At 40.6% G+C, this 27,078-nt stretch overlaps 1 protein-coding gene across 4 annotated transcripts in view; it reads right to left on the bottom strand.

The window, feature by feature from the left end:
• PLXNB2 (plexin B2) overlaps positions 1-27,078 on the bottom strand; it is a 252,661-nt gene that overhangs the window by 75,910 nt on the left and 149,673 nt on the right. For all 4 annotated transcript variants that reach the window (XM_068996091.1, XM_068996111.1, XM_068996101.1 and 1 more), the window contains 3 exons: positions 3,362-4,475; positions 1,530-1,712; positions 222-344 (listed from right to left, as the gene is read on the bottom strand). In XM_068996091.1, coding sequence (XP_068852192.1) covers positions 222-344; positions 1,530-1,712; positions 3,362-4,475 — 1,420 coding nt within the window. The remainder of the gene's footprint in view (positions 1-221; positions 345-1,529; positions 1,713-3,361; positions 4,476-27,078) is intronic.

Raw genomic sequence — 27,078 nt, forward strand, 5'->3', positions numbered from 1 at the left:
GCCCATTCCCAATCGCTAAGCATCACGGATATTACAGTTCTCGAAGTCACAACAAACAAGTCCATCAGCTTAGACCTGAGAAAGGTCTTCATACACACAGATTAGGAGGAGTCCCACCAAATAGGGCAATTTCCAGGAACAACTGAGAAATGTATAAATCTCAGAGAAATTTGCAGGGAAAGCAAAAGAGGGCTGGGCCCTTGATTCAAGCAGGACGTTACCTTGTCTGTGGTCATCACGTACAGATTTTCTTGGGTTTGGTCAAGGACCAGGTCCTTCTTTATGGGTTTGTTTAGTTCAATAGTAAGAGAGCTGTACTCAGTTGCAGTGGATGACAGGAACACCTATTTTGTGGAAGAAAACAAAAGGTGGTTAATCTTGCTTTTTCCCCCACAAATATAATCTTATCTGGCTACTGCTGTAAAAGAAAATAAAAATGTTTCTAAAAATATATTAAGAACAAAAGGAAGACTAAGGAGACTCTTCAAGAAAGACATTGAGGTGCTAGAGGGTATTCAGAGAAGGGCAATGGAGCTGGTGAAGGGTCTGGAGCACGAGTCTGGTGAGGAGCAGCTGAGGGTGTTCAATCTGGAGAAAAAGAGGCTCAGGGGAGAGCTTAATGCTCTCTACAACTACCTGAAAGGAGGTTGTAGTGAGGTGGGGGTTGGTCTCTTCTCACAGTTAGCAAGCAAGAGGGAGAGAGGAAAAGGCCTCAAATTGTGCCAGGGAAGGTTCAGATTAGATATTGGGAAATATTTCTTCACAGGAAGGTTTGTCAAGTACTGGAACAGGCTGCTCAGACAACTGGTTAAGTCACCATCCCTGGAGATATTTAAGAGATATAGACATGTGTCACTTAGGGACACAGAATCATAGAATCACTAAGGTTGGAAAATACCCCCAAGATCATCGAGTCCAACCACTAAACTAGCATCACCATGTTCACCACTAAATCTTGCCTCTAAGCACCGCATCCACATGACTTCCCATGTGCTTTGGTGAGACTTGGCAGTACTAGGTTTGAGGTTGGACATGGCCATCACTCTCCTTCAAGCAAAAGAAGGTGTTTGGTGTTGCAGTCTTGATATTTTAACACCACAAACATGTCAAGCCTTGAGCAGAATTTATCAGAGCTTCAGCTTGGGCTTTGTATTGCCACCTTTATTCACTGAATGGTCAGAATGACTATAAAATGAAAAGTTGCTCTTAAACCGGTATGAGCTTGAATAGAGATAAGGCTAAAGCAGTTCTTAGATTACCTAAGGCTATTTATATAAAGCTCTCAGTAGGTATGTAATCCTTTGGGAAAAGTGTCATTCAGGCAATGCTAATTCAGTCTGTGTATCAGATAGCTGAGGTACATCAGAAATAATATATTTTTTCTTTGAGATGAAAAATACCAAGCTCCAAGAGAATTTGCTCCTAGTATGAGATCTTATAAATCCCATTTACTTTTAGAGTAGCAGTATGCTATCACTACAGTTCATAACCTTTTAAATACCTTCCAGTCTTTTAGTCCAGCTTTTTACCTTAAGAATTTTACCATCCGACGTTCCCAGAAAAGCCACGGTGTGTCCATTCTCCACAGCCACAGTGACAGCTGTGAGATTCATCCCTTCTTTTTGCAGTACCGGCTTCTCTATAACACCATTCCTACTTCCCAAAAGGTATGGCAAGTGTTCAGAGCCACAGGGGAAATTTTTGCTGGCATTCTAATAAGGAATAGCAATACAGAGTGACGTTAAACATTCAGATCACTAATTCCTAGCTAAGAATGAAGTGCAGCCCTATTACCAGACAATATAATACCCCTCAGACACTGAAGAGTAGAAAGAGAGAAATGGATTGTCTGGGCATTTGCCCCCAGCCAACAGGCAGTAATCAGACAGCAGCCTGCTAATTGAGAACTGCTTCCATGCTTTCACTTTCCAGGAGACACAAGCAGTTTAATGATTAACCAGTTGGTTTAATTAAAATGAACGTGTCATAGAGACTGGTTTAACCAGCCTTGCCTTGAAGACTGTTTTTTTATTGCTGTTTTGTTTCTTACTTTGCTACAATCCATAAAAAGCAGCTCCCTGACAACTGTCTCATGAACTTCAACACGTTCCCTCTTCACTACACTTTAATTCTGAGCTGCAGCAAGAGCCACCAGAAGGAAGTTCATTCACACCTTGCCTTTCCTGCTATATTTGGTAACAAAACTGTCTTTCTGATCTGGAATCCACACCTTCTTTTTGTCAGAAGCCACGGCCACTCGTCACATTCAGGATTTCTGTGTGTGATGCTCACCCCATATGCAGGGTACTGCAGCAAGTAACACTGGCGGTTCGAAGCAAAATGTGTTATTTTGGGTTATCAGCGCTAGTGACTTACTGTGTGGGAGATGGCTTCAGTCTTACAAGATGAAGGATTATGGGTCAATACCAAAAAAAGGTATTCCCATGCCCCATCTCTTTAGCTGTTCACTCCTCTCCCTGGACTATAGCACACCACCTCTCAGGTTGTGCTCAAACGGCTGCTTATGCAAGTGTGTACCTTGCTTGGGCTGGGTAAAGTAAGACATCCTTCTAAATGCTGGATGAGTTATTTTTAAGATGATTCAATTTCTCAATCCAGTTTAGGGTTTGCAGCAATAATGAGTGGCATGCACAAGTGGGGCTTGGGAATAGAGTGATGTGGGCAAAACAATCATAAAGCCAACAGAGATGCTGAAAACTGCCTTTCAGAGACAACTGTAGATTGAAGAGCAGTACCTGAACGGGCGTAACAGTACCCTCCAAAAACCTTATAGCCAAGGTAATCACAAGCCATAAAAAAATAGCTATCATGCTATGCGAGTATTTTGAGCCACAGCAAAATATGAGCACTACCTGAATACAAGAAATCTGGTATTTCAGTTGTCTGAAAATGCAAATACAAGTGAGAAAAAATGCTGAATTACAGATACCATCTAAAAGATTCTTAATACCATTTAAGAGCATTGTAAATACATTGACTGAAACTACAATTGTCTAGTGTGATCACCCAGAAACTGATCATGGGTGTAAAAAATCCCTGCATTTGACTCAGTAACTCCCATACCAGAAGGAACCCTTTAAAAGAAATGCATTTAGGAAAGCAACAGTTATCTTTGAGAAAACATCAAATCATTTTTAAAAGACTCAAAATTTTGTCATTTCTTACTTGACCTGTTCTACAACCCCCCCAACCACATTCCATTTCCATAGTGAATCTATCTACTGAGTTTTCAGTCGTCTTAATATAGTTTAGCTCAAAGCCACCTTAAAACATGTAGTTGTATATTTTCCACAAACTCTAACACAGATTCTAAAACTAATATTTATATTATTCATATTACCAGTCCATGTAATGCACACGGGTTTTCTGCTGAAAAAAGTTTGTAAAATGAGCTGGTGTTCTTTTTAGTGTAGCAATCATTCCGGTTTTTTTCCATCTTTTCATTGATGTGCCGCAAGGAAAACACACACATGGCAGATTTAAGAGAGCCGTCATCTTTGTTTACTTTGCTGAAGAGTGCAAGAAGAACTTTGTCATCTGAGGGAGTATCTGCAGGTTGTCCCTGCTGAGCCATGCTCTCAGCCAGTTCTTTTCCAGGTGTAGTGACGTAAGCAGAATGACAGTGGTCATAGGCACCATCATCATCATCTTTGCAGCCCAAGTCCATCTCAAAGTAGGAATAATAATGGGCATCATCTTTGCACAGACGTGCAATCAGTGTGCGGTTGTTGACAGGTTGTTTCTCTTGTTGATCAAAAATAAAATAAACATAATTTTTATCCTCAAAAACTGCCACAAATTGTTGTGTGCTTGATAAGTGATAAGCTGACTTAACAGCTGCTGAGTCTGTATACATTTCAAAAATGTCTTTCCCATCCCTTGCGTAAAGCTGCCGAGTGCTGATTATGATCCCATTGTCATTTGGTCCATTCCCTTTCCCAACAAACAGCACTCGGTCATTATTCAAGGAAGTGATCAGTCCCACAGTTGATACATTCTCATCGTTGCTTGCTACAAAGGACTTTTCTCCACTACTGTCTACATAATATTTCTCATCGCTAATGTTCTGTAGATCTCTGATGGCACAGATTCCCTTAAAAAGGCTTCCACATACCACAGTTGTATTATCTGCCTTGTTCAGCAACAGTAATTTGTTATAATTGTCTGTCAGTACAGCCTCTTTACATTGATTTTCATCAATGGGAGGTGTGCATTTTTTATGGTCCTTCCTTGGACCTGTTTCTACAGATCTTATTACTTCCAGGTTTTCTGTAAGCTGATAAAGCGCATTTACCACTCCCAAATAGATTATCCCAGTGTCGTTATCCACCGTTAGATGATTTAGCTCTGTAGCACTCTGAAAAAATTTCAGTTCCTCATTTCTGGATAAGGTGACACAAAAACAGCTCAAAATGGTCAGTGTCCAGATCCATAAAGCCATTTCTATGTAATACCTAAAAAGGGAAAAAAAATAATAATATGAAACATATAAAAAAATACAATTTACACAAAACTGAGAAATGTGGAAATTTTTCTCTTTCGTGACTTAAATACACTTATCCTTGTGCAGGTGTAGACAGCATGAAGGTTATGGAGAGCCTCAAATCCTGTTAACTGCCTAGCAATTTAATCTGTTGGGGAAGGATTTAACAAGGTCATATGTCTAAATGATTATTATAAAACCAATTAGGTAATCAATCCTGTGCTAAAGCATGATGAGAACAACAACCAATTTGAAACAACATGGAGTGACAAAATATGGTAGCACTTGTCCAGACAGCATCATACTCTGTCAATTTACTGCTGAAATTTAAAAAATAATTTGGAGAATCCCAGTGCTTCAGGTAGCTCGTCCTTAGGAGGTGGGGGGGAATTTACATAATAGTGTTTGAAACATTTGGTATTGTGGAGCTTTCCCCAGAAAGGAAAAAAACTCTCCACTGAGTACAAGCAAGTCTGGATCTGGCTGCGGATGTTTTTTGAGAAGGCATTACACTAATCCTTCATCAATGTGAAGTCAGAAGATGGTAGACCCCTTAAGATGCAACATTGCCTTTGACTGCTGGCATGCATTAAGGTCCAACACTCCCATTCACTAGAGCACTGCAATTTAATAGTTTCAAATATGTCTTAAGAATATAACTTAAAATTTTTTTGGGGATTATGATTCCGTTACCTTTTTTTTCCTTATCCCTTTCAGAATTGTTACTTCCCAAGAAGATCACCTGGCTGTTTGGAATTAGACAAAGACCTTTTGAAACTTGTAATCAGGGGTCTAATTTTAATCTGAAGAGTTAAATGAGGAGTCTCAGCTGGCTTCCTAAGGCCAGAACATTTTGTCAATGTTTTCTTAAAGTGTTTAGTTCTGAGAGCAGAAAACAAAAGGTGGCATGCTTGGACACACTGATGTTAGGGGGAAAAAATGAATATTGTTTAGAGGAAGATCAAATATAATCCACCATATTTTCATTTTCAAACCAGCCAAAGGATTCTTTAATCTGATGAGGAAATAACCTGTAATTTTACAGGCAATCTCAAGTTAAATCTGAAAATATCTGGAAGAAGAAAGGAAACAATAAAAGCACAGAAAAGACAGGCGAAACACTTAACAAAGCAATCTAACAGGCAAAAGTTTCATAGGAGGAAGAAAAGAGCATGAAATGCCAAAACCAGAAACTAAAAAATTAAAACTTAAAAAAAATAACAATAAAGGAACCTTGCTCCTGTGTTTGGCAAGAGCAACAGACTCTGGTGGGATGTGAAAGAGAATGGCTGAATCATCATTTATACTGGATAACTAAAACTAAATGTTAACAACCTGGATACAAAAGTTTGAACAGGGAAGGAAGGACTTTTGTTGTGAGCACAAGCCATCTGTGAGCTTCCCAAACCACCTCAGCCCTGCCAGTGCAGAAAGACAATGACTGTCTTCCAGTATTTGAGTGTGTTTTGCTCCTCTGTGGAGAAAATGCACATGCATTTGGTGAGAATGGTGAGAACAACTGTTCTAAAAGCAGAGTGAACTGAACTTCTAAATCCCTGAAAACCTACTAAATGTAACTCAGGATAGTAAAGAAGAATAAATAAAAGGCTAACTTTAATCTTGTTTTGCTGAAGCTCCTATCATGTACCAAACTGAGTAGCTAGCTATGAAATGATGACAAAGACAAGAGAGTACATCACTGGCAGCACAAGCTGGACTTTCTAATGATAGATCGAGTTCCTATGACAGTGACCAAGAAAAGGCTAAGAGTTATAACCTATGCTCCAGACACACAGACTTTAGTACATGCTTTGCAATGTAATCAAGTGTTGGGTCTCTTTACAACAGCTGACCTGCTCTAAGGAACCCAGAATTCTTCTGAATTCCTCTCTTCTTTTCTTACTGTTCCCAACGACTTCAATTTTCCAAACAAGCTTTGGCTCCACCTTACTTTTCCATTGCTAAATTATATGGGATAATGTTTGTCATCTAGTTTCAAATATTATCCCTTACAGTTATCTGCAATGAAATAAAACAACAGCTTGACACACTACTGCAGTGTTGTTTCATACCAGTTTTATCATTCTATTATCTATTGCACAAAGATCAAATGCAGAATTGAGATTCATTTGTTCCTGCTTTTCTCACAAGGTAATTATTTTTAGATTATTATATTCTCTGCTCTCAGTCAAAGAAACCCCCATAAATAGCTCTACTTACAAAATACACCTTAAATGAATGGAAAGTAATCATTTTACCTTAATTTCTGTACTCAGTTCACCTCCACATTCATGTATTTCAGTGGATTGAAAATCCCATTTTGTCCATTGGTGGCACCCAGGGCACAAAGGCTGCATTTGCAATACTCCTGCCTTTGCCCCAGAAGAATGAAGAGTCTTGCTGGTTCATGCCAGAGCCAAGACTTATGAAAAAGTACATTTTGCATCTCTAAACTAGACTCCAAGAGGAGTAATTAATTCTCTGCATGAAAATGGGTAATGCTTTCTCCCTATTATTTTCTGCCGTTTTTACTTATAAAAATTTTGACTTATTATTCAGAACTACATGCACTCTCCATTAATTGTGCCTTATCTTTTTTTATTAATTTGTTTTTGTTATTTACTCTCTGCCACTCCTGTCTCATGTCAATCCTCATCAGATCAGCTCAGATCCCTATGCAAGGTAACAGTTCATCATTCTCTGTATTTATTAGTTTCACTGTCCATCCGCCCTTCAAAGCAAATAGTAAACAAAAATTAAATACACTGTGAAGAGATTCAGAATTAAACTCTCATTCACTTCTCAAACAGCAGGCTTAAGAAGAGAAAAAAAGCAAATACAATGAAATGAGATGAACTACAACCACAGGCCATTTTCACCTGATTTTAATTGGGAAGAAGCAGCTGGAAGAATCCTTCTATGACCAGCTGGTGTGATAAGAAGGACAGTGTTGCTATTAACACAGATGCTGTACTGAATTAGATACTCTGGGAATGTATCAAAAAGCAGTTTCTTGTTGTGAAAAACTTCCACTTTCAATGAACAAGTCACAGAAACACAGGAGAAAAGGTGTAAGAAGCAGGCTGGAGCATGGAATCCATGATGTCCTGCACAGGAAATGTATTTCCAATGGCTTAATCACACACTGCATTTAAACACAGGCTGGGGTGGCTTACTCTAAGTCATGTCCTGGTCCTGAGAGCTGTCATATACCCTCCACCTTCAATGTGCACTTAGTTTTAAGCCCTTAGCAGACTCAGGAAAAAAGAAGACCAACAGAGCATTTGACCACATCATTTCTTTTTCTCTCTCAAAGTCTTGTCTCCATCCTGTCTCTTGTCCCCCCTGCTGCTTCCTACAAGAAATATGAAACTCTAGGAGTTATGTGCAGGAAACACAGGGCACCCAGGAGAACGCTTCATACAGGGGAACTGCCATAAAATGACACCGTCTTGGAATCCCCCAACTACCAGAGCTCTGCCCCACAGAGATCAATTTTAAAGTTAGTACCCATAACTTTATATCTTTCTACTCATGCAAGACCAATAACCTTAAATAAAACCCAATTTTTCAAAAGGCATGCAGAAAAAAGGAGCATCTATAATCTACAAGCAAAAAGTGAGCTTCAAATTGACTTCACGTTATTATAAACAACCCTGCGAATCAGCACCAGCACCACGCTGACGTGCACTCGGCAGGTGTTCTCCTCCGTCACTGGAGAATCAGCTGTGGTGCTTGTACACAAGAGCTTTCAACTTTTCACCCATCCCCAGTCACTTCAGCCTTTGATACATCTTTAGCTTTATGCTAATTCATTTCTTACATTTGCTTCAGCTGAAATGAGAGAATACCAAATTTTGCCTGAAACTGGAATAACTGAGAACTAAAACAAGTGTTATTCCCAAAAAACAGTGGATGAGAAAATCTTCAGTGAAGGAATAATCTCACCAGTTTAGCTTCTGTGGTGTTTTTGCAGAGTATTTCTTCATTAACCATATATATATTTAATTAAACCCTGCTACATCCTCTCATCCAGACAAAATTTTTTACTCAAAATTCTGGTCTAGAGACAAGCACTTCTGCCAAGCAAGGCAGATGCTGATACACTTTAATAGAAAGAGATGCAGAAAACTGTGGCTCTCCCAGCAAACTTTCCCCTAATCAGAGGAACTCCAAAAGATGCAAAAGACACTTAAATTGGAAAAAAAGAAAGGTAAAAAAGACTGAAAAAATGTGAGATAAAGAAGGTAAAATCCAAAGAATGTACTCCAATGGCATAGTTAGTTGGGGAAAGATGAATGAAAATTCTCTCTCATTTTTAGTAACTCTTTAGCTTTTATTAAGTATGCCAGATGTTGAAAAGAATTCCTCTTTCAGTTTTAGGCTCAAAGGAAGTCAGAACAGAAACTAGAGAATGCATGAGAAACAGGGGATGAGCAGAGCTTCAGTCTGGATTTCAAAGTTTGTACTTTTGCAACTGTAGGTAAATGTAAACTCTTCCCCAGTTACAACTTTTACTACTATTTCCTGAAACAAATGAGCTTTGGAGCTCATTGGTTGAGAAAATGAATCACCTGAAACAACACTCTGCAGGATTCAAACCCATTTTCCAAAAGCACAGCAACATGCTAGAAAGAATTTGGACAGAGGGGAGCCACTTTTTTGGTATACAATGCCACACATCTAAAATTGGTAGAACCAGTGAGAATAGCGATCACTGTGATGGTGTCCATCCCTGTAGTTGTGGCAGTTTGCTGTCAGCAGCTGGGACCTGTGGGTCACAAAACTGTGGGAGGTCATGCTGTGGAGAATGAGAAACCAATATCCACTTCATTAGATGCTGTGAGAGCCCGTCGTGCTCAAAAGGAGTAATTTTCCTTCTCTTTCACTTCTCCTCAAAACACAATTTGCTAAGATATATAGACCATCTTCACATGGGACAAACAATTACATCAGGTCAAACTGCCTGTAAAGTGGCAAAAAATGGACAAATACTTTAATACTGTTTCTATTCCTGATGTGGAAGTCAAAAGTTTTGCTTGTTTTCATAAGACAAATTTTCAAATGTTTTCCTTTTTATTTTTTTGAGTAATTTTCAATAATATAAGATTTCTTTTTTTAATATGTGTAATGGTCATATTGACATGGATCTTCTTTTACAAGGAGTGGTTGAAAATTATGGATTTGCCAAGGAAATAATGAATGTTACACCCTCAGTCCCTGTGCCTTCTGTTGGTGCTTTCCTGCAGTCCCTGGGAAAACAAATGGAAGACACACGGAAACACAAATTCAGGTTATTGAAAACCAGGGTTTCTTATACCAAGAATAAGCTGTGGTGCCCACCTTACCACTCTGTCACTCCCTTCCTCAGCTTAACAGGATGAGAAAAATATGATTAAAGGATTGGGGGTTGAGATAAGGACAGGGAGAGATCACTCATCAATTACTGTCACAGGTAAAACAGCTGCAACTTAAGGAAATTATTTTAATTTGTTGTCAGTCAAAATCAGAGTAGGATAATGAGAACTGAAACCAAACTTTAAAAAAATCTTTCCCCCACACCCTCCCTTTTTCCTGGGCTCAACTTTACTCCCAAGTTCTCTACTTTCTCACTGTAAGCAGTGCAGAGAGATGGGGAATGGGAACTGCAGTCAGTTCACCACGTGGTCTCTGCCACTCCCTCCTTGTCACATTCTTCCCCTGCTCCAGCACATGTTCTGTCCCACGTGAAACAGTCCTTCATGGTCTTCTCCAAAGTGATTCCTTCCCATGGGCTGCTGTTCTTCATGAACTTTTCCAGAGTGGATCCCTTCCTCAAGGTGCAGTCCTGCAGGAGCAGACTGCTCCAGTGTGGGTCCCCCACAGGGTCACAAATCCTGCCAGCAAACCTGCTCTGGTGTGGCACCTCTCTGCACAGGCCACAGGTCCTGCCAGGAGCCTGCTCCAGTGTGAGCTTCCCACAGGGTCACATTCTCCTTTGGTGTGGGGTCGTCCAGGGGCTGCAAGTGGATCTCTGCTCCCCCGTGGACCTCCATGGGCTGCAGGGGCACAGCTCCCTCACCATGCCCTGCACCATGGGCTGCAGGGGAATCTCAGCTCTGGTGCCTGGAGCACCTCCTCCCTCCCCATCTTCCTTCACTGACAGAGTGAAGTGTGTCTGCAGAGTTGTTTGTCTCACATTTTTTTCACTCCTCTCTCCTGGCTTCTGTTGCACAGTAGTTTTTTCCCCTTAAATCTGTTATCCCAGGGCACTACCATCATTGCTGAGGGGCTTGGCCCTGACCGGTCCAGGTCTGTCTTGGAGCCAGATGGCATTGGCTCTGTTGGACATGGGGGAAGCTTCTGGCAGCTTCTCACAGAAGGACCCTTTGTAGCCCCCACTACCACACCTTACTATGCAAACCCAATATACCTATACCATGGTTTCATCTGTCAAGAATGAGTTGTACTTTGGTCCAAAGAGAAGCAAATCTCTATCTTGTGCCTACATCATCAGCAGAGGCCAGCAGTGTCTGGGAGAGTATGCACTGCATGGTTCCCCTGGGAAAAGGGTACAAGCAAGAAGATGTTTCCATCACTCTGGAGATGCTTATCTTTCAGAAGATCTGAGATATCAGCAGCAAAAAGAGCTCATATAACTCACTGCCTGAGATAGCCCATTAACCCATGTGGACACTGCGACATCCCGCAGCCTAGTTAGCTGGAAGCTCAAGGGCAAAGGGATGTGTTTGAAAGGATGAGGAAACGTTGCATGAGCAAGATGATCCAAAGGGAATTTTAAGGACTTTTTCTGACTTTTGCTTACAAAGTCATCGCTTTCAACCTTCACACAAGTTCACACAAGTTAAAAAGATGAGTTTTGGGAACCTGTACCAACAATCATATGCCAAAGATCACCAAATCTTTCTCATGTCTCACAGGCTTCAAAGGGGTAGGAAGGGGATTAAACAGGGTATCTCATTCAGCTCTAGTATCCCTGGCAATTACAGTAAAACAATATTGCTGCATACCACCAATCCAAACAGAGATGTTTTCTTGCCCCACCTTAGAAAAGGTTTCTCCCAGCATTGTAATTGAATTAACAGCTGAGGAACACAACTACCTTTTACAGTAGGTTCTGTATCCACCAGCAGCCCAGCATGCCCATGACCAGGACTCTCACAAACTTGGTGCAAAATTGGCAGGATTGTGTCAAAAGTTTAAGAGAGGCAAACAGCTAGCAAATTCAGAATTCTTATTTATAATTATGTTATTATCTTCAAGCTAAATCAATAACACTATTAGTAGTCTGAATCAAAACCTTACATCCATGCACACCTGAACTCCAAATTATTTAATATTCTGATCCATATCCAAACTCAGAGCAAGAGGGAGCCACGTGAGTGCTAATTTTTCAACTAGGAGTCACTCAAAGGAACATTAACAACAGGTAATGAGACTCAGGAAATGCATACGTACAAATTTTGCTATTGCACTCCAGAACTTCCAGTAATGTGCTGTCGCTGCAACATCAGCAGGTAAACAAAACAGAAGAGTAGCACTTAGCAGATTTATATGCACTCTTCGAAGCAGAGACTGTAATGAATTCCCCGGTTCATTCCAGTCAGACCTGGCAGTGTTTTGATTTTGAAAATCTTTTACACCATGGATCTGCCATAGTCCAAGGATAGGTTTTTTGGCTGGTCTTAGGAATCAAAATAAAATTTCTTTTAAGTGAAATACTTTCAAGATTTTACAGTGTCAAGCAGTTTTTTTTAAAAAAGTCAATAAAAACAGCTGCTGTGAAGAGACCTCATGCGACAGCACTAACTACCAACAATTACAGATTAAAAACCACTCTGAGACAAGGTTAGTTTAGGCCAGAAAGGTCTCTTCAAATCCTATTTTTTATTATGAAGACAAGTGTTCATATTATCATCCTTAATAAGAGGGGTTGCACACTCACATTCCAGCCCCACTCATGCAGGCAGGAGCACACACAGAGAAGAGAAACTGCAGAAGCAGACCTGCGTTCATGCCTTCCTGGACCACACCTCCTTTTCAGTCTGGGCCTCTACATTCATCCCACCATCTTTTCACCATTCTCTCAGTAGCAATGAAGCACTCATTTTAATGAGGCCTCACTTTCTCAAGTGTTACAAAGATGTAGTTGATCTGCAAGAAAAGCAGCTGAGTGACACGTTTAATAGCAAGCAGCTGACTTGTCAGGAATCTGAACCCGCAGAATCTCCTCTTTGACCTGCTTTGTGATTTTGTTTGATCTACTAACGAACAAAACTTAAGATTTTTTTTTTACAGTCTCATTGAGCGCTAATCCCAATGATGCCCTATGGACCAACACTCAGCTGAATCAGTCTGCAGTGAGCACAGGGCCACAAGCCACTCCAGACACTCCCAAAGTCACTTACACTTTTACGCTAGGTAATCCTGCAAATGGCCAAATCTAATTTGGCCCCAAGTGTAAACACCTGCTGCATCTGCCTGAACTTCAGAGGGGATGACTTCCTGCAGCAAGCTCTATACAAGGTGGACACAGAAGACCAGCAGAAAGCAGGGATGCCTCATCCACACTCACCAGCTCCATGCAAGCCCCAGGTTATTTTACCCCTTCTGCAACCCAGGAAAAAAATTATTCTTTTCTTTTAGCTGGTGAACCTGCAGAAAATGAGAGTCTGAAGCATGGAAGGAAAGCCCAGGGAGTTAGGAAGTGCTGTTTTGCTGGCTTTCCTTGCACTAATAAGGGTATTACAGCACAAGGAAAAAAATGCATTTATACTGATAGTAAAAGGAGACTCTGTGTCACCAGCTCCATGCTACAACAACGAATTGCTTGTTTTCAGTGCTATAAGGTCATCTTCAAGGACGGGTTTCGGACTTCTCCTGGAAGAAGCCAGAAAGGAGGCGGATTTTCTTCCAGCGTGGGGGAATCGGAGCATGACCATGTGGAAACTAACACAGAGTATTCCAGTCCCTTCCTTGCCAGAACCAGTTCTTCCTTGTAATTAACCATTTATCACATGCACAAAGAAATATTCAAGTCGAAAGGACATTTGCAGCATCCGTGAATTCAAATTGTATAAATGTGCCTTGGGATGTCACAGGCAGGCAGTTGGTCTCGCTCTCCTCCTCAAAGCATAAGCACCAAACTGCACTCCAATGTCCAGCACAGCCGCACCTTTTTGCAGCAGCACGAGTTCCCTTCATCAGCAGCCTGAACCTGCATGTCCCCCTTGCTGACTTGAGCACAGCGAGAGGAGAGCTGCAAAGAGTGAAGGATTTCTTCGCTAAGATGCAGCTGTACAGAACAGCACACAGACTTTTAAAGCTATGCAGAATTTTGGCACGAGGCAGAGCCAACATTTTTTGTCTTCCTATTATATGGTGTTATAGGGCTTAATAGAAGAATCCTGTATAAACTGCAATGATAATGCCATATGAAATTGATCCCATGAATCAGTGGGGTAAATAAGTTTTAACCCATAAATAATGAAATGCAAATACGGTGAGTAATTAATCAAGCCCCATGCAAAAAAATCCTTTTCTTCCAATTCTACCTCTCACTTGGTGGTGTGTTTGCTGTGTGATTCCCTATCTCATCACCAGGCTGTCTTTTTATTCTTCTATTTCTCTTTATTTTGTTTTTCTGTTTGGGTTTAACAGATTCCTGCACTCTTAATTTTCATGTATTTATCTGTCTGTGCCAGTGATTTATCCAGGACTTCTGAGACATAGGATAAAAGGTCTATGAAAATGGGAAGCTATTGACCACACTCAATAGAGTACTACAGTACATATTGTACTTAGGCAGCTGATAGTGCAAGCCACAGAGAGAGGTAGATGGGGAAAACTCTTGAAACTGAAAGTTTAGTGATTGTCAGGAGCTAAGAAACACATAGATGAGGAATAGAGAATTTTCCTGGCTTCTGCTACTGGAGATAAATCACAGGTGTTTATCTGGTTTGTCTTTCTTGAAATTTTTAAAATTTCATTTGGACCATTTGTATCCTCATGTTGGTGTTTCTCATTTTGATTGCTCTGAGATTAAAGTGAGGTTTTTTTCTCTCTGTCCTTCAAATTAATGTTCATGACAGTTTTTAAAAAGCCCTTTTATTTCTCTTGTCTTACACATCTTTCCTCATCTTCTTATAGCTCCTCCTACCCCCACCTTCTCCTTCCCTTTTCTTCTTAGGCACAGCCTCCAAGTTTTCCTCTCTTACAGCTGCTGCTACAACAGCCTGAATACTCTTGTGTAAAGTCTCAGATGACAAAGCAGGAGGTAGAAGAAAAAAAGGGGGGAAAAATAAAGGAACAAGAAACTCAGGTGATTTTCAGATCTTGTTGGGGATCTAAGACATACTCACTGCCTTATTGACTTCCTATCCCTTTTCAAACCTCACCTGGAAACAACTCTTTTGTTTCTTAACTACTTTTTCCTTCTCTTTTGTTTCCCACTGCTTTCTCAGAAGCAAGAAAAACACAAGAAGCAAGAAAAACACTGCTTAACTTGATGACACCTGCTGATACTCTCCATACTCAATGTTCATTTCAGCTTGGGGAGTAGAAGAGAACGTATGTGCAGAAGAGATGGTGCTGGATGAACTGGTGTCCTGCCTCAGGGAGCCATGAAGAGGCAGTGGTACCTGATGCAGATGGAGCCACCCAGCAGAAAAACCAAACTGGGGGGGCTGCTTCTGCTCACAGACAAATAACTCCTGCAGCTGAGAAGGGAGCTGGGAGAAGATGGGGAGACACATGACAACAGGGCAGAAACAGCCTGGAGAAGCAGAGGCATAGCAAGAAAGGGCACGTGGTAAATATTTGGTAAGGCTTTCAAGGGGAGATGAGTAGAATAGAATCCACAAGAAAGGTGCCTGCAGCAAATTGAACAGGCTAAAATAAACACCAGACACACTATAAAGGGTTAAGGACAAATATCGAGCAGGCTGTATGTTCCAGGTCACATTTGATTGCACTTATTCATTTGTCTACTGTGGTTTTTGGTTGCCACAAGTGAAAAAAAGGTAATTGCAGCATTTTCACCTGTGTTTAGCTTTTCCTGGTGTTTTGTTATTGTTTTGTTTTGTTGTTGTTTTAATAAACACACAAGGCTCATCTAAATGAATGGAGTGTCCCTGGCTCTAACAGCACAGTGCTGGCTTGTGCTGATCCAATCTGCCTGGACAGACACTCTGTGCACTTCAGTGTTCCTATCCATTGTACTTCACTCCAAACTCATATAGCTAGTTAACCAGTTATTTGCATGAACCTGAAAGCAGCACCTACCTGTGCCTGTCTACTTAAGGGCCTGTCAGCAAAAGAATTATAAAATCCCCTTTTCATGGATGCATAACACAGTCATAAAATGTGTTTTCCTTGTTTCAGAAGTGTCCAACACAGAAACACTTATTTCAAAAGAGGAGCATGATGCAATGCATGATGAAAACGTATTGCTGCCTATTTCACACCAGTGTCTGCCTAACGCCTCCAAAACAGAGGTCCTTCCTCTAAAATTACAAGTCATCAATCATACTGAACACAACACTACAATCTCCACAGAACAGCTCTAACACACGAGACAGACGTGAATAAAAGCAGTCAGTTTTCCCAGGTGGGCTCAGAACCCACACCAGCTGAACTTGCCAGCTGGGCCAGGACCAGTCATGGCCTGCATTGAGGGTTCTAGGAGGAGTCAGGTGATGCATAAACTTACTGAGAATCATAGAATGGTTTGAATGAAGAGACTTTCAAAGATCATCTAGTCCAACTTCCCTGCTGTGCGCAGGAACACCTTCCAAGAGACCAGGTTGCTCCAAACCCCTTCCAACCTGGACCTGAACACTTCCACAGATGGGGCATCCACAACTTCTCTGGGTAACATACTCCTATTTCTCACCAGCCCCATCACAAAGAATTTCATTCTTATGTCTAATCTAAACCTATCCTCTTTCAGTTTAAAATCATTCCTCCTTATCCTGTCACTAGAGGCCCTGGTAAAAAGTCTCTCCATTTTCCCTGTGAGTCCCCATTAAGCATTGAACAGGCCTCCCCACCCCTACAGAGTGCAATTTTTCCTTGGAAATGCTGCTGCTCAGTAAGTGCGCATACATGTATGATCCTTTCCTTTCTGCCCTGAAAATACCATAGGTCTAAGTCTCAGAATTTGTCTGTATAATTACTGGTCCCAGATTTACAATTTTCTCTTGTTTCCTCAAAGGCTTTCAAGAACCCCAAGTCATGTTTCTAAAGATCAGAGGTTGCAATTTGAGATGCATGGAAGTAAATAGTAATAGACAAGCAGACCAACCCTTCCACTCCTACCATTAACAACCCACTGGTTGGGGGATTCATTCATCTGCTTGCTGATTGTATGATCAAACCATTCTCAAATAGTATTTTAACCTAAAACAACTGCAAGATTCAGAAATGTATCTTTAAAAAGAAAAAGGAAAGGAAAAAAAAAAACTTGTTTGTGCTGTACATAGAGCATCTGGTTTCAGTTTCCTGACACTCAGAGTTGACTCTTGCTAAGAACTGGTAACACTAAACCCTTTGCCTTTGACTGAGGAGCTGGGATAATCATGCTCAAATAAAGGAGCAGCTATTTCCAAACTTCTGGCAGCACAGTGTGTCTTTAACCTACTGTTTAAATAGGTGCTGCCAAGCATCCCCGGGAAAAAAACACACAACAAAATATGCAAACCCACGAGTAGCCATGCAATACTTTCTTAGCAGAGGAGCTGCAGGACAAGGTGGGCACAGGATTTGCTTCACACAAAGTCCTGCCTATGGTGACCCCACTCCCACAGCTGACTGTGTTTTGATGTTTGAATAAATGCAAAAGTATGCCTCTCTAAACAGCCAATGCTAACAAGTGGAAAAGAAGTCTCCACCAAAACTGCTGCTGCAGAGCACAGTGGAATTCTCATTGTAACAAGATGAGTTTCTTCTATGGGTTTGTAGTAGGATGGAGAGGTCACTGCAAGGCTGCTCAGCAGCTGGTGGGAACATTTTTCTTCTCACTGCTAAGTGCATTTGGATATATGACTAAGGAGAGCCAGTAAGGGCCAGCTACACTATATGAGGGGAATAGAGAGCAGTGTAAATCCTCCTCCTTGCATGACCAGTTTCATCCCACAAGGCTAATTATTCAGGCAGCCTCCAAAGACTTCTGTTGGGCAGCTTTCATCATGCATCTTCTGAGCTCTTAGGCTAAATGTTTCTTTTATAGCACCCAGTGATGTGGTTAAAAGGTCTAAGCCAAGTATATTTTACAATGTTTGCTTTGTACATTAGGTACTTCGGTGTATATATATATATTTTTTTTTTTTCAAATTTGAATTTACAGTAGCTGCTTCATGTACTTAGAAATTTTGTACAGTATCAGCTCTGAATTCAAGCACAGCCTACACTTTCTATCATAGAATATATACCTAGGAAAGTCTTCAAACACAATCACCATATACAAACACTTTCAACTGTTTAAAAGCAAACAAGCTGAAAATTTATAGGGGTATATTAAGACATAAAGTTTATTGTGCTGATGTGTAAGGATAATAGGAAATATGCCTCAGAGCACGATGTCATTGAAAACAGAACCTGCATTTCTGCTCAAACAACTGAAGGACAGTCAGAATTCCAGTATTTAATATATACGTTCTGAAACATTTATTTGGATAGTCTTATTTCCAAGGAACCAGAATGCATAGCTCAGTTGTTCCAGGAGCACTTCCAAATTTATGTATGGTGCATCAGGAAAGAACAAACTATTATTGCAATAGCTGAAAACTGCAAGTTTTAGTTCAGGCTGCATATTTCACAAGAGAAGTCCATCTATAGACTCAAGAAAAAAGGAACAATTTTATGGGCTAGTTTACCCTGTAAAATATTCTGCCTAATCCTTGTAAAAATATACTTCATGCTAATCCTTCTGCCTGAAAGCATTTTTGCAGACAACTTAGAACATTTCTATCACATTTTATTAGCTTTAAGCTGATCTAATTTCTCTGATTTTCATCAGGTTTATTAGGATCTGTCTAGATATCAGATTTTTATAGTTGGTCTGGTCTTATATAAAATGACCAAACTGGTATATTTTAATTTCCCAAGTGGATATCTGTCTTCATCTGTGTCCTGTAAAGTACTAAGTACCTTCCTGGCCCTTAATTAATTAGGAACAATGACCTATGCATCAGGTAGTAATAGCATCCAATTAATGGAAATGTATAATGTAAAGTATTATCAGTCACATCACAGCAGAGAGGTATTTGCTCGTTTGTGCTGCATGCCCTGGGTATGCTGTACCAGCCATCTGTGCCATGACAGAGTGCTAGCACAAGATTAAACTCCCCTCAGCCCAGGCTTTTCAATGTGAATTTCTAAAGACATTCAGAAGCTAACATTCTGTGCAATTATGGCTGCCACCAGAAACATTGGATCTCCAAGCTTTAGCCATGCCTACCATCGAGTTCATGGCTGTAGGACAACCATGGAGGCTCCGGGAACATGCGAGGCTAGAACCTGCTGGGCACAGGAAAGCTTTGAAGCACTGAAAACTCCCCTGCTGAATGCTTTGCCCTTTCAAAACAAAGCTGGAAACCAGTCTGAGAGGACAGAAATCCCTTTTCAACAGTTTTTGCTGCACATGTACAGAGCCTGTGGAGTCACACCAGAGGAAGCTTCACTTCAAGGCATAAATGACTTGCACATGCTACTGTGCTTTGCAGATGATTTTTTAACACAATCTACCATCAAATAACTATGCATCATCTCCCACAGGAAACAAAAGAAGTTGCACATGAGCACCTGAACACAGATTTCTCAATAGTTTTCTGTAGTACTTGAATGATGACATAAAGAAAAGCCAGTAGGAAACTCAAACTCTACTATTCCCCATTTGTTTGATGGGCAAGCATGAACTGCAACTGGCAGAGAGATTTAGAAATTAGTTACTAAAGTACTGAAATGTAAGGTTATCTGAGATTATGAGGATAATTCTTTGAGTATCTCTGAAATACGTATTGGCTTGCTCTGGGAAGTCAGGTGACAGCAACTCACCAAGGCTTTGTCTCTGGACCAGTTCTGTATCAGCATCCATAAAATACTAAAGTTTATTCATGCTGAGTACACTGCAATTTGATATAGTTAACATAGCTGGCAAGAGATCTCCTATTATTTACTCAAAGAAAGATTGCACAGATAAGGGTTGGTGCCAAAAGGTGGAACCATGCTGGACAAGGGGCTAGAGCAAGGAGGCTACTGCACCATGAAGCTGAGCTAGAGTCTCCAGGCAGAGTACTGGAGTACTGTGATTTTATTCCTTTGCAAAGGATGTGAGACACATGGGTGAAAAACACTACATAAAATGAGAACTTATCTCATGGCAAGATCCAAAAAACCAAAACAAGAACCCAGAGAGCTCCAGTACATTGCTAAAATCAGCTGCAGCATTACACTTTCCCTAAAGTTTTGGGTAAATATCTCCAGGCAGAAAAATCACAAGCATTTCAGAGAGAAATGTGACTTTTCACTTAGCTTTCAAACTGGAGTGTCTATAAAGGACAACCACTCCCCTTTGGCTGGTCCCCACTTACAGCAGCTAGGAGAAGGTCTGAAGTCCACCACCATCTCCAGCTCTCCTACCTTACAGGGAGGAAGATGGAGCCAGGACCCTGCCTCTCGTTCTGGTCTCCATCACCACAAGGGTTTACAACTGTGGCCTCTTGGCTTCAAGTCTAACCATAAAAGGCCATTAAAAAAGGACATGCAAGAGCGCTGCTTCCATTCTTTTATAAAGAACTATGGCTGTGCAGAAGGGAAACTGCTGTGCAAATTAGACTACACTGCCCAGCATACAGCCAGCCACCCTACTCATCCTGCTAACTTGATGTTTGAAAGCACCTTCTGTCACCAAAAAAATGACAAGAAATTCTTATACAGTTTCACCCACTGATTTTATGAAAGCACTGAACTACCACCTCTAGAAAAACCCAAAACCCTGACATTCTTTTGCCTCAGCGTTCATTGATTTGCACTGTTTTCCTGTGGTGTGATGTGTAGCAGTCTGTAAAAGTACAATTAGATGAGCATGCTTGCTGAAGTTTCAACATTACCTATACTTATTTGACTCATTTGGTTTTTAAATAAGGTTTTGAAATAAGGCACTTAAATACTTTAAAGCCAATACTTAACATTTAGATTTGTTTAGACTGAATATAAATATTTATTTAGACATAGTTAAGCTTATGTCAAACAAGAGTATTCAGTTAAATTGATATAATCATTCAGTAACATTAAAGCAACTTGGGAATTCTGACAAGCCTTTGAAAAGTAAAAGCATTAAAAGTGCCCGAAGATTTGCAGAAAATAATAAAATGAGAACATGGAAAGTGTAAGCAATTTACTTTTTAGCTCTCTAGAGGAGCTGTCCAAACCTCTGGGGCATCCCACAGTCTGGTACAACCATCCAGAAGACAGAGTATAGGGAAACTGTCTACAAAGTTGGATGGGGATAAGAATTGCCTATGCTGGGTGCATTTGTTACTTCTTTGAAATAATTGACCCCTGATGCTAAAGATAGTAACACTGGTGGGATTCAAATACTCCAGACATTTATGAAGTCCCTCTCACTTTCTGGCAAAGAATTTAATCTGTCCCTACTTGCACTGTACAGTGCCTTCAGCAAGAGATGCAGTGGTTTAATATTAAAGGACTGTAAGTATTCAAACTGAGGAGGAGGTGTAATTCAAAGAGCAAAGGAAGGTCACTGTGCTCAGCCTCACGAGTATGTACAGCATGCTCACTGCCAAAGGAAGAGCTAGGGGAGGGGGACGGATCCTACCTCCACACATAAAAGAAAAAAAATAAACAAGCAAAACAACTACACCACTGATTTCAGAGGCCATCGCTCCATCTCAATACACCTGGAAAAAAACACACCAGTCTCCATTAGGTGACTAAACAAACATCTACCCCCTCAAAAATAGCTGCTCAGCAAGACTGCTGTTTGCTTATTTGACAAGGTTCCTCAACTTGTAATGTCTTTCTCATTTCCTTCCAGTCCAGGGCCACTGACAAAGCGCTTTATCACACTTTGTGCTAGACAGCTGATTTCACTGTACCAGCCACCAGAAACACCGAGGTCTCAATCCAGCATCTGCAGCCCTGGTCCCTTTTGCACAGCAAGCAGAGTTCACAGAGCTTGAGGAAGTGCACAGGGTATCTTATGGATGACAAAAATGTAACATTTTATTAAGGTTTGTATTAGCCTCTAAGCAGAAGTGCGACAGGAAAAAAAACTCTACTTGAAAGAGTCAACCTCCTTTGTCTAGATGAATCAATGGTCCTTTACCCCCTCCATCACTGCATCCATATGGGATGGACATAAACCTGTTGAAGATGCATATGGAGAAACTTCATTTCTAGTACAAGTCAGGACTCTCTTATACATTCTGGAGTCTTATAACAATATTCATGTAAAATTCCCACAGTGTTCTAGGAAGCCTGACAGGGATCAGCACGTTTATTAAAAATGCTTTATTTCAACTTACTGGAACTGCTATTTGATTTATGAAGTCCTTTGCCAGCTTCAGAGTGATTTGCACAGAATCAGAATGATTGGCGCTGAATGAGTTGGGTGACATAATACCTATTTTGTCCTAGCATCACCAACCTTATACAATGCATCTTTTGACATGTGACCTTGTTCAATTAGATAAACAGAGCAATTTAGATAGGTAGAAGGCAATTATTAGGGTTAGATGCTGGCCAGCTAACTGAAGCAGGAGTACCATTTGTTAAAAAAAGGTTTACGTTGTTTAGCAAATTTAATGACTGGAAGCTTTCAAGAGCTTTGGACTGTACTACATCCAGCTATGAAACAACCAAATGTATGGTGCTCCCCTCATACCACAGCAGGTGACATTTGTGAGGTTTTGGGCAAGACTGCTTCTTTCAAAAAGATGCCTGGAAAGAAATAGCTTTCTAACCTACTCCTTTCTATGCCTAATTGTCTATATCTTAGCTGGACCCTATTTATTTAATGACAAATAGGTAAGTAAGGAATCAGGACTGTGCTATTTTCACAACTTTTTTTCATCCTGGGGAATTGTCAAATATCATTTTTATGGAAGGATTTCAGTTTTTCACTATCCCTAAGTTATTTGTCAGGGCTTCTAGTTTTTTAATGGAAGATAGAGTAAGAAGAAAGAAGACAGGGAATAACAGCATGATAACTTAGAAATAAGTCACTCCTTAATTGGTCCATGATGATTACTAGAAAAACTACATTCCTGCATGGTAAAGCCTTGATGACAGAGCCCAGTGAACAGCAGAGGGAAGAAAAAGGTCTTGGCTCTTCTGTGCAATGCTGGATACTTACAGACATTTCTTTTTGTGTATTTTAACTAACCTTTTTTCTGTATAAACACGAGATCTATCACATGGTCATTTCCCACTGAGGTTCTCAAGTGAGCCTGTGCCAGGGCTTCCCTATCCCAGCCACCCAAAGGACTTCACTGCAAAAAATCCCTGACCTCTTCCAGAGAGAACAGGATGCAGCAAGAATGAATGAAATGTTTGTAAGGCCCTCATCCTATCTGAGCACCCTTTCAAATCCCAGCCACCAGTTGGCCCTGCACTGAGTTTTTTGTTCCTGGCATGTCTGAAAGGGTCTGAGTATTAGTTTAGCCTACTCTGGTAAGTCATTCTTCAAAAGCCTTTTAAAGCCTGCCTAATTGCTTTGAAACTTTTATATTAAACCTTCCAGTACTAAAAATCTCTTCTAATGCTTTTTATTTTGGACAGGATGCCAGCTTTACGAAACCATTGAATGGTCTGGGTTGGAAGGAACCTTCAAAGACCACCTAGTCCATCTCTCCTTCCATGGGTAGAGACATCATCCAATAGACCATGCTGCTCAAAGCCTCTCAGTATGGTCTAGGACACTTCCAGGGATGGAGCATCCACAGCTTCTCTGGGCAATCTGTTCCAGTCTCACCACTCTCAGAAAAAGATTTCTTTTTCATATATCCAATCTAAACCTACCTTCTTTCACTTTAAAACTGTTTCCCCTTGTCCTGTCACTACAGGCTGTCGTAAAATGTCTTTCTCTGTCTTTCTTATAACCCTTCTTTATATACTGGAAGGCTGCTATAAGATGGCCCTGGAGCCTTCTCTCCTTCAGGCTGAACAGTCCCAACTTTATCAGCCTGTCTTTCCAGCAGAGGTGTTCTACTCTTCTCACCTTTTCTGTGGCCCTCCTCTGGACCTGCTCTAATGGGTCCATGTCTTTCTATACTGGAGACCCCAGAGCTGGACACAGAAGTCCAGGTAAGCTGCATTTTGAATGCTGTTTCCTTGTTTGCAACCACCTCCCTGACCCAGAGCATAGATGCTCCATCTGTCTTTCCCACCTCTGGCCATTCAAAAAACCACTCACTGACCTTATGCTTTCAGTCTTCCAGTTGCCTCCAAGGGTTTACCTCTCCCTGCCTCCTCTAATGACCTTCTTCCTTGTACACTGAACACAAATATGTAAGATTTTTCATCTTTGTACCCCATACTGTGGAAAAAAAAGTCAAAGCAGAGCTGGAAGCTGCTGCAGCCCTGGTTTCAGCTGGGTGCTGGCCTTCACTCTGTCCCTGGGCTATGCACCTTCAGAAAAGCACTATATTTATCTTGTGATAAGACCCAAGGACCCAAGTGGGATCCAGAACACAGACAGACTCAGCCCAAGGTCGACAGGCAGGCAAATCCAACTTGCTCATGACTGACAAGCAAATGCCACACCCCTTGTCCCTTTTGAAACACCCCTCAGCACAAGCCTTCCTCCCCCCCCCCCCACTCCATTTACGTGCTATTTAATAACACCCCAGTATAAATGAACAGCTACCACAAGAAAACATCCAGTTCTGACTCCTGAAATGATTTTAGTAAAATTCTTTTACCCCTACTAAGAATGATCTGGACTAATTATAGAGAAGCTAGCTTTCCATTCTATGGAGTGGCCTTTCCGTGTCCATTGGCACACCTCAACGTGAATGGTATTTAAGCCATGTAAGCACCATTAAGATTTGAGATTCCATGCAATTAAACATTGATACAAGACGAAAATTACCCTTTTAGCAGATTACTAACAGCACATTGGCTTCTGTTGTCCACATGGGATCTTGAAAATTGACTGCCTGCATGGAGCTCAACATTTTATACTACTGCAGAAACGGAGCAGAATTAGGAAACAATTATTGATAAGTATGAAACTGTGGCACCATGAAAGCCCCATGTGTAAGACCAATCTAAGGAGAAAGAAATTAAAAAAACTACCAGCTTTCATTTTTCCTTTCTTTTTTTTTCTTGTTTGCACAGCTGGAAATTAATTCCCTGCTGTTTCATATTTCCTATACTGATTAAAAGTGTTGTCTACTGCATCATTCTCTTCAAGGCCTGGATTTTCTAGGTGAAAGCATCATTAGAAACAACAGGGCTGAGGTAGTGAAATAGAGCTGAATTGAAGAATTCTTATACAATATGAGCAGAAAAATGTATTTTTCCCAATAAAATTTTATGCATGGCAGAAATTGCTTTTCCACATCAAAGTCAATGAGTTAGTGCAAGAACCTCAAGGATAAGACATTTACATTTTTAGGAGCAAACAGACTTGCAACAGGCAATACTGGGTATTAATCTTGGTTAGCACCAAAAAGTGGTTTTCTGGGAAAGGTTCTGAAGATCTTTTTGACCTCCTTTCTCTGCCCTCAGGAACTGGCAGAATCAAGTATTGCACATGTCGAGAGAGCTATACATAGCACAGGAAAGGAATCAGAAGCTTCTCTGAGCTAAACCTCTCACCTTCTCATGTACGAGAAAGTTTAAAGTATCAATAGTCTCACCATTATTCTAAGCATTGTGTTTTAGATATGAAAGGAGCCTGCTGGTTTTCTACTAGCTTTTTTTCTGCCTAGTAGAGGTAAGCAGTAAATAACTGTGCCATTAGCTTGTGCAAAAATGTAAGCAATCTGATTTTAGTGAGAATGGCAAAGGAAGATAAGTACACTGGATTCAATTAATGCTGATGCTAGAAGTTGTGGTAGGAAGTCAGCATTTCTTAAAACTTTGTTCATACTGAGATTTCATGAGCTCCCAGTTGTTTTATCCTGTTTACATTAAATATTCTGGCAGAGTGGTGACCCACATAATCTCTACATTTTCCTCTTAGAGTTACAGTTAAAAATAGGGCTCAGGTACAAGATTTTTTACTTCTAGCATCCCTGTCAACTGCATTTGGTGTTCAGGGGTTGCTTAGAAACACATCATCCCCAGTAAGTACTTTTTTTTTAATATTAAGTTTTAAAAAGTCTTATCTTGATGAAATCTTGGGAATGTGATTCTTCCAAAATGCACAAATATGCTTTTCAGTCCTGTTTTAAAAATATTAAATTTAAATAGACAATCAGGAAATTAAAATAAGCCTTGAACTTTCTCTCTAGTCAGTCTTAAAGACTGCTGGACTCTGTCAGCATTTTCAGGACTGTTTCAATACCTCTTGATCTGCTGAAGCTCTACTCTCTATAAGTTGATTAAAATATATGGCATCACTTAAAATATTACTTATTCTTTCAGAGTTTATTTAATTAATTTTCCTTAGAAAGAAACTGGCCAAATTAATGTTAAGTGTTACATGTTGAAAAAAGCCATTCTTAGCCCTATAATGAAAAAAAATTAAAGTAGCACTCCTAGGTTTATTTTTCATACCAGAGTGTCATTCTCATAGCTTCTGACTATGTATACTATTAGTTTCCTCTTTTGTTTCCCTCCAAATTCCCCAAAAATCTGGATTTCACAGAAGCTGAACTACTTTCACCTTGTCAGCACTCAGCAGCTCTGCTCTTTTTCTCAAGCTCAAGCCTGTCTGGGGAGCACAGACTAAACATTATTATACTTATCTCCAGTAGAAACGCAATCCAGATTTCAAGTGCTTGAACACAGCAGTGGGGATCTCTGCACTCAGATGCCAGAGCCACCTACATTAAAAAGAAACACACACCCTTGTCTGGTGGGAGTGGAGCATGGGAGCATGTGGATAATGCTGTGGTGTTTGCACTGTAGTTCTGTCATGGGAACATTTGTTTTAGGAATCGGGAAATCTCTATTCAGGCTGTTAAATGCATCTGCACCCATCTCTGATGCTTTGCTACCAGATGTCTTTGCCTGAAGTGGAGCTTTTTGATTTAGAGCTGTAAAAGAAACACTTCTACATTTATAGGAACAGACTGAAGGAAACCTGACTTCTAGGGCACTGAGTTGCTTGAGTGATCTGGGCTCCTGGCACAGGACCACCTTGTGCATTTTTCCCAGCGATGAATGCAAAATGTGTAACCCATTTCCGAAATGGTTATCTGGGCTCCCCTCAGTTTAACATGGGTATTGACCTCTATGCAGCCACAAATGGGGCCTGGAAAAAACCCTAGAAAGGAAAGTTTCAAGTACATTTTTCTACTAAACATTCTTTGCTAACTGTTTTGGGTATCCCTGCTCTGCATCCTGCTCGCTCATGAATCTTTGCTCTCATGGGCTTAGCA

The sequence above is a fragment of the Aphelocoma coerulescens genome, chromosome 1A (genome assembly GCF_041296385.1).
Source record: "Aphelocoma coerulescens isolate FSJ_1873_10779 chromosome 1A, UR_Acoe_1.0, whole genome shotgun sequence".
NCBI classification, from domain to species: Eukaryota; Metazoa; Chordata; class Aves; order Passeriformes; family Corvidae; genus Aphelocoma; species Aphelocoma coerulescens.